The 8,544-nt window shown below is 37.4% G+C and overlaps 1 protein-coding gene across 2 annotated transcripts in view; it reads left to right on the top strand.

Annotated features, from left to right (window-relative positions):
* Nucleotides 1–8,544, top strand: part of tmco3 (transmembrane and coiled-coil domains 3) — a 32,590-nt gene that overhangs the window by 14,110 nt on the left and 9,936 nt on the right. For both annotated transcript variants that reach the window (XM_016441577.1, XM_016441567.1), the window contains exons 3-8: nt 1,136–1,315; nt 3,901–4,095; nt 4,216–4,344; nt 4,437–4,529; nt 6,736–6,925; nt 7,017–7,134. In XM_016441577.1, the coding sequence (XP_016297063.1) occupies nt 1,136–1,315; nt 3,901–4,095; nt 4,216–4,344; nt 4,437–4,529; nt 6,736–6,925; nt 7,017–7,134 (905 nt within the window). The remainder of the gene's footprint in view (nt 1–1,135; nt 1,316–3,900; nt 4,096–4,215; nt 4,345–4,436; nt 4,530–6,735; nt 6,926–7,016; nt 7,135–8,544) is intronic.

Raw genomic sequence — 8,544 nt, 5'->3', positions numbered from 1 at the left:
AAATGCTTTATCTTTAACTATCAACATTCATTTAAGACACAAATAACTGTATTTAAGAGGATACTCGCAAAGACGGGCATTTTGACACATAACTATGTGTATTTGAACGTTTAAGCACAAGGAGTGAAAGTTTAGTCAGTAATACGAGCAGGTGCGCGTCGCACGTATTACGCATAAGCCGTTTTAACGCACGTATTCATTTACCAGAATGAATTCTGCCCCGCAGCATAATTTTGACTGTATCTATTTGATAAATGAAGTTAACCAACTAACATTATACATACCCTTTTGGTTTCTGTACCCAATATTTAAAAAATTTACAAATGCAATAAAAATATCGGTCTCGGTATCGGCAAGTACCAAAAAATAAAAGTATCGGTATCGGGCGAGTACTGGAAAAAGTGGTATCGGTGCATCCCTAATTATAAGCAAGTTTTAAAAGGTTGGCCATTTTTGACAAGTAACACCAGATTATGTAAAGGATTTTTAGCACAAGGGATAATAATAATTGTAAAAAAAATACTACATATAGGAAAGCAAATAAACACAAAATGTGAATGCAACGTGCAAAGTTGCAAAGTTTGCATTGCATGCAAAATAGCATGCATTTTCCTCTATGAAAACATTAGAAAGAAATGTGCAGTTTAGTGTGTTGCGTCTATAATCTGGGTTTATCTGCTTGCTTTTATACAGTTTGCATCAGCAATAAGGTGTGTACTGAGTTTGATCTTTTAAAATGGCTGTTTTAGTCCATTAAGCCACATGAAGCATTTTAGCAAGTGCTGTATATGAATCACAAGAGCCCAAAACTTACATTTTTTTCACAGATATTTGTTTTTCTTCTTTTGAGAGGTGATCTAAATATTTGTAACTTAAAATGTGTTGAAAACTGACAGGCCTGTGCTGCAGTTTATGAATGATTTGTCCTCCAGTCATGCGACTGAACACTGTGACATGTCTCAGTATGTTTGTTTAGTTATTTTAGCAAATAGTCTTTTTGGCATCAGTCATTGAGTGTCTCTGGGCAACTCATGAAGCTGATGTGAACAGGAAGTGACTTTAAGGACAGTGAAGCACAACACAAGTGGTTCCTGTGACGTTAGACATGCACACATGACTGAACGTGTTTTTCCAGGAGGAGCAGGAATACATGGAGCTGGTGGCGGCAGAGAAACACCAGCAGGAGGCGCTAAAAGTGGCACAGGATCGGAATAAAACCCTGTCCATGCTGGATGAGATCCTGGAGGACGTGAGGAAGGCCGCAGACCGTCTGGAGGAGGACATCGAAGAACACGCCTTCGACAACAACAAACAGGTGCAGGTTTCGCAAACACAGCTGTTCTAGATCAAATACAGCGCAGTGAAGAAATGTCTCTGAACCTGAAAAACAGGACCTACTACACATACAGTAATGTGATACACTTGACATTGACTGAACACAGCATGTTTAACCACCACAAATATCATGAAGAAACACACACACACCTGAGTCAATAGGGTATATGTCGAACATCACCTGACCAAACCCGGAAAACAGGTCTCATTGCTTCCGCTTGTCGGAGAACATGTTAACAGCCGTATTAAATAATAGCGATATCTATGGACTTTTAAGATAATCAGTTAAACTAGCTAGCTGTTTTTATTGCTGACGTTTTATTCAATTTTTATATCTAAATGTGAAAAGAATAAAAATAAAACAAATTTTTAGATATCAGTCCGCATATGTGATGGACATTGGTTATGATCATCATTGGTATCTACTTTGAAGGCATCTTGAGTAAAACTGCTTCATATTTAACTAAGCATATGCAAAACGTTTGAACCGGAAGCGACGAGACCCGGTTAACAGAATATGGAAGTCTGTTACGCATAACCCCTATAACAGAGCAGAACAAACATCTTACAGTGAGACACTTATGAATGATTCCTCAAATCATAATGAAAATGATCAACAGTGAACTTCATTATCAGTTGGGTCTGTGTGTTAAGCTTGGAAAACCAATTGCACCTCTTTTTACAGCAGCAACACATTCATCAACAGCAGATCATGAGCAATCGCATGGCATAAATGATTGTGAACTGATCTGAAACTGTGAGCTTGTAGAATGTGCAACAACACTGCGTTTTTATTCTGAACATGCAGTACTCGCATTTAATTCAGTTACAGCACTTTGACATTTAATAATCATATATTAGGCTGTATCACAATTCCTGTTTTTCCGTCTCCAAATTTAGGACCACTTAAAATAATGATTAAGCTGTTTGTTATACCATTTAAGATGTTTAAGACTTTTTATGACCTCAAACTTCATAAAACCAAATATTTTATACTTTTTAAGGACCCGCGGGGGCTTTTTTATTTGCACACATCCTAAATACATTTACAGTTCGCACGCATCTATTTTAGTCGCAAATGTGAAGAAACACTTGCACTGTCAGATGTGTGTGCTTTTTTAAGTCCCCATGAAATCAAAATGGTAGTTTTTTGGCTTTTAGTATGAATATGTTAGCCTTAAGGTTATCTGTAGATAGTGTGCTCCAAAACAATGACAAAATTAGCATTTAGAAGAAATAAGCATTCAAAATGTACAGTCTCTCACTTCCCCCAATATGGATCAGCGATTTTGATGACATCACCCTGCACCCTTTCAAATCAAATGCTCTCTTGAATCTGATGCATCCCACCCCTACACTAAAGCTGCATTTGAGATCGGTCACTCGATCACAGAATTAGTATTTTTGTATGGTGAATGGCATGTAGTGCACTATATAGGAGATAGGGATTGATTTAGACAGTGTAAATATGCTTTTGACTGGGGCTAATGAAGTCTGGTTTGGCGTTGTCACGCGAATTGCCACAGCATGCACAGTCTGCTCCAGTCCAAAGACACGATAGCATGGAGCGGATCATATGTGTGAATTGACGCAGACCACAAAACATATCAAACCCTTTTGAATTCTACACAGAATGCTATATTTTATAACGATATGGATGAGATTAGGAGCAGAAACTGTTAGACAAACAGCACTGATGAGTAGAAGAGAGAACACCGGTGCCATTCACCAATGAATTAACTTACACACTTTTCAAACTACACATCCTCAGCATGATTATGATCACTGTTTTGCTTTAGTAACAGTTTCATTTTGAATCTAAAGGGTTAAGCTAGCAGACTGTGCCTGTCATAAGCTGTCAAACGCAGCTTTACCAAGCTCAATGGCTATAACAGAGCTGTGATATAAACAAAATGCTATCGGCTATTATGGTTATATCTATAAATGTTAGAAATACACAAGTATTTTCATTTTGCATAAATGCTCATCCTGACAGCAAATGTGACTGTTAAGCTTCATATACTTCAATGAACACACATTGTTGTCAAACATCTTTTGTTTTTCATCATTTTCATTTAGTGATTGTCAACTTCTGCTGGGCAAACAGTTGTTTTTGATTTATAATGTGATGTTTACCGGCGAAAAGTTTGAAATAATTAGTTTGGAATCATTTAACATTAAGGATTTTGTAATGTTTTTGAAAGCAGTCTCTTCTGCTCACCAAGGCTGCATTTATCTGATCAAATCAGAAAAAGTAATATTGGGAAATAGTATTGCAATTTAAAATAACTGTTTTCAATTAATAAAAAATAAAAAAAAAGATTAATTGAAGAAATAATCAACAAATTAAACAATTATCAAAATAATCATTAGTTGCAGAATTACTGTTTTCACTTCAGACACGACCTCAGCATCATAGTGGTGAGTTTTGCTCACATATTTCTCAGAAAACATAAGCATTCTAGCTTTAATTGAGAAAGAATGAGTATTAAGTGATTCATAAAACTTATTTGCTCATCAACCCATTTGTAGTTATTTTTTGTCCATCTCTCTCTCTCTGTCCAGATGAAGGGTGTGAATGTCGAGGCCGTCCTGAGAGTAGAGGAGGATGAGGAGAATGGTAAGAGAAAGAATGAGTCAAGGCAGGTGGACAAAGGCAATCTGGGGCTCAGCATGCTGATCGACTCACAAAACAACCAGTATGTGCTGACCAAACCACGTGACTCCACCATCCCCCGTGCCGACCACCACTTCATCAAGGTCAGCACCTGACCTCTGACCTCTCACTATGTGTTCTCACAGTTCACTGGAGCCAATTGCAGGCTCAGCGCTTTCATACAAATGAGAAATTATATTTTAATAATGTATTTGGTTGCACAGGATCTGGTGTACGTGGTGATGTTGTCTCTACCGTGTGGATGGCTCTGTACGCTGATGCGGTTGCCACCCATGTTCGGCTATATCATCTGTGGGGTTCTTCTCGGCCCATCAGGACTCAACAGCATCAAAGTGAGTGATGAACCTCTTCAGATGCACGTGTGCACATTGCATGATCTCAGTTGGACATGTATGTGATATTATGCTTTCTGTCCCGCCTGCAGTCTATGGTTCAGGTGGAGACATTAGGAGAGCTGGGTGTGTTCTTCACTCTTTTTGTGGTTGGTCTGGATTTTTCACCCGAACGCCTCCATAAGGTAAAAACAAGTGTTGCATGAAAACAACAAAAGACAAAATCAACAGGCTTGAGAAAATAAGTAATTTAGTGCAACTACTACTACTATTATTATCTGCTGGGTTCATGAATATTAATCACGTTGTCAGCGTTCGCTCGAACTGATTTGCTGAAATCAAAACAGGGACGGTAATAGATGAGCGCCAGCCAACGAGAGCTGTTCACGCATTAGCTCCGCCCACTGCCGAGAAACCGGCATATCTTCTGCTTGTTCTTAAAAGCTGAATAATTCTAAATGAACTCTGTTATTTTGACAGGAAAATACAACAAAGAATATGGTTTACATGTAGCGCGTCGATTCAGCGTGGTATCTCTCTCTCTTTGCATGTGTGAGAAACACAGCGCTATCAGTAAAGCAACGGCGAGTCATGCGCCTTCACACTAGTTTATGGTACGTCAAATACAGGTGCGCTGTGTGCTACATACTGCGCATCCATTGAGTACATGACATGATCCATTGAGCGCATCCAAATAGTACAGATCGCTTGACGGAGAGCGAAACTCTCAAGCGCTCAGTCAGCGTGTTTATCGAGTGATATCTGTTTTGAACGCCTCTCAAACACATACTGGCGTGTAAAATCTAAGAATTTATTAGCCAATGGCTAATGTTAGACATTATTTAGTCGCCCAGAGTAAGATTTAGTCGCATATGCGAGTGATTTACTCGCAATGTAGAGGGTTGTTGGAACATCCTAAGCCCTTGATAACGCTATGGAGTTGGTTGTTTACATTTTTCCCCTTACGAGTTTGTTTGGTGTAGCATTCTATATTTATATAGGTATGCTTGGGCTGTTATAAATGTAAAAAAAAAAAATTTATATATTATATAGAGTTGTTTGGGGTGGGGATAAATTAAACGCGATCTGCGATGACGTCATAGTCGTGTTGCATTGTGGTCTATATTGCGGCCTGAAGTGTGCATTTGAATCGCTCCCTCTGTCAAAATCGAGTTTGTCCATATAAACTTACCCCGTCCACTTCACGAAGTGGAACGCACTTCAAAATGGCAGCAGGGATTCACCCGAGGGGAAGTGCTTAGGGAAGTTTGCGAGTGCGTGTCTAAAAGTGGAGTGGAACGCAGCCAGTGACTGTCTTTATGAATGGGCCGCTGAATCATTGATTCAAATGATTTGTTCAAAACCACAGATTCATTCAGTAACAAAACACACTGTGTTGATTGAAATTGTTCTGCTCCCGCTTTGCTAAAAACTATTTTTGTTGGCGAAACAGAGCAAAAACAGACAACACTGTGACTAAAATGTAACTCACTTAATACTAACATCTTGTTTGTTGCACTGTTGTATAAAATCACTTCTTTTGCATTCATACTGATGTTTGGGAAAACAACAGTCTTGCTCCTGTGATATTACAGAGATATATATAAAAAAAACAAGAACTCTTACAGAGCATTTTTTGCCTCCATATCTTGAATTATATCATAACTGGACTCTAATAGCCTTCATCCCACAGTAAAAATCTCTCAAAACGTGTATTTGTTTGATTTTTGTAAAAGGGGGTTACATAATGTCAGCTCGCACATTGTTAAAACAACGATTACGATAATATAGTAGACACCCCTAGCTCATTTACTTTTTACATGCTAAACTGTCCAGTGCTTCTCATAGTGTCAATATTGCACACTTTTACCACAGCCACGGGTTGTGATTAAACATACCGGTAGGTGTTGATCTCACAGAACAAATACCTTTCTTTCCATTTCTCCTGAAATTTCCAACCTTTCAGGTCAAATTTATTATTTTGGACATGTTTAAAATCACATATAACTTGCCACACACGGTCCATGCTTGAATTCACTGAACTCTTTAGAACAATCCATTTTTTTTCCACAAATGAGGTGCTTGCGTTTATACACCTGTGGCAATGGGTTGGATTGAAACACCTCAATTAAAAAAATAAGTTCCAACACTTTTGTCCGTATAAGATTAATGATAGATAGATAGATAGATAGATAATGTGTGGAATGTGGTGTAATTGCAGAATCATTGTTTGTTTTTTCTTTCATGAGCTGATGATCAGATTCATTTACACTCCTTGCGCTCTATCTGAATGTCATATAATTGTGAAGGAGATGTGTAGCATGTGATGTGAACTGATCCAGTGGACAGCAGATGGTTGTTGTGTGATGTGTGATGGTTGTTGTTGTTCAGGTGTGGAAGATCTCGCTGCAGGGCTCTGTATATCTGAGTCTGCTGATGGTGGTCGCTGGACTGGTCTGGGGTCAGTTGCTCGGCCTTCATCCCACACAGACCGTCTTCATCTCCAGCTGTCTATCTCTCTCCAGCACTCCGCTGGTGTCTCGCTTCCTGGCTGGAGGATCCAGAGGAGAATCAAAAGAGGGTGAGATCATAGCCGGTAACCATGTTAGTGACGTTCAGCTGGAGATGAGAGGGATCTGTCTGTGTTTATGATTGTGTGTGTGTTCACACAGGTGAGCTGGACTACAGCAGTGTTTTGCTGGGCATGCTTGTCATGCAGGATGTGCAGCTTGGCCTGTTCATCGCTGTGATGCCCACATTCATTCAAGGAGGAAATGGAGACACGGACAGGTGAATCAGCATGCAGATCAATCACTGACAGTTACATGATGATGATTATTTTATCATTTTATTTTCTTTATACAACATTAGGAAAATTTAGTCGCCCAGAGTGAAGATTTAGTCGCAATGTAGAGGGTTGCACTGCAAGATTAATCTTTAATGAGCCGAAAAGAACGCACCTCTGTTCATCAATTTGCACTGTTAAATGAAATAAAAAGCTTCTATAATAATTAATTACTTACTAAAATAATGTAAAACAATCAATATTATTATTAACTACGATTGTTACTATATTAATAAAAAATAAAAAATAACTAACTGTAAGGCTATCCCAAACCATAACACTGGACTTTTAATATTTTAAGAAGTGAATAAACTTTTCAAGCATCTTCACAATATGAACTTCTGCTATACTTAAATTAAACAAAAAGCTTATTACAATAATTAAATAACTAAAATAATAAAAAAATATTTATAATAATTAAATAATTCTTATCATTATTAGTATAATAATTATTGCTACTGTACTAATAAAAACAACTACTGTAAGCCTATCCCAAACCATAGCACTGATTTTTAATGTTTTTACAATATGAACAATTTTTCTTTTGACTATTTTTTTTCTGAGATTTAACTAACTTCTGTGTATATTTTTAAGTAATTTTGTCCCCAAAATGATAGCTAGCACCAAAACATACACCCACAATCCCTATCTATAGTTGCTTTTGCAGATTTATCTGATTTGCCTTTGAAATCAGGCTGGTGGGGAAACAGAGGACTTGTAACTTAAAGGGGTCATATGACGTTGCTAAAAAAGAACATTATTTTGTGTATGTGTTGTAATGAAATGTGTTCTGTTAAGATTATAATGACTTATACTGTCTTTTTACACATTGCGTTGCATCGCACTGTGTAAACATAAAACCAAGTAAAAGTTGTAAAGTAAAACCAAGTTGTAAATACAACTTAACCACTGATTTCTAGTCGTGTCCTCATACCAAAAAAAAGGTAGAAATGTATGTATGTGAAAGGAGAATGTATGTGTGTGTGAGAGTAGAAATGCATGTATGTGAGAGTACAAATGCATGTATGTAAAAGGAGAATGTATGTGTGTGAAATCAAAAATATATGTATGTGAAAGGAGAATGTAAGTGTGTGAGAGTGCCAGAATGTATGTAAATATGTATACACATACATACACTGCTGGCAAATTTTTTTTTTTAATTGTTAAAATTTGTTAATCTTTTTGAAAGATGTCACTTCTGCTCACCAAGGCTTTTTTTCAGCTTTTGTGGAAATCGTGATGCACTACCATTCAAAAGTTTGGGGTTAAGTACAATAACAAAAAGAAAGAAATTAATACTTTTATTCAGCAAGGATGCATTAAATTGTTCAAAAGTGACAGTAAAGACATTTATA

The sequence above is a fragment of the Sinocyclocheilus anshuiensis genome, unplaced genomic scaffold, assembly GCF_001515605.1.
Source record: "Sinocyclocheilus anshuiensis isolate Anshui unplaced genomic scaffold, SAMN03320099.WGS_v1.1 scaffold2063, whole genome shotgun sequence".
Classification (NCBI taxonomy): domain Eukaryota; kingdom Metazoa; phylum Chordata; class Actinopteri; order Cypriniformes; family Cyprinidae; genus Sinocyclocheilus; species Sinocyclocheilus anshuiensis.
This window is presented reverse-complemented; position numbering and strand designations above follow the sequence as displayed.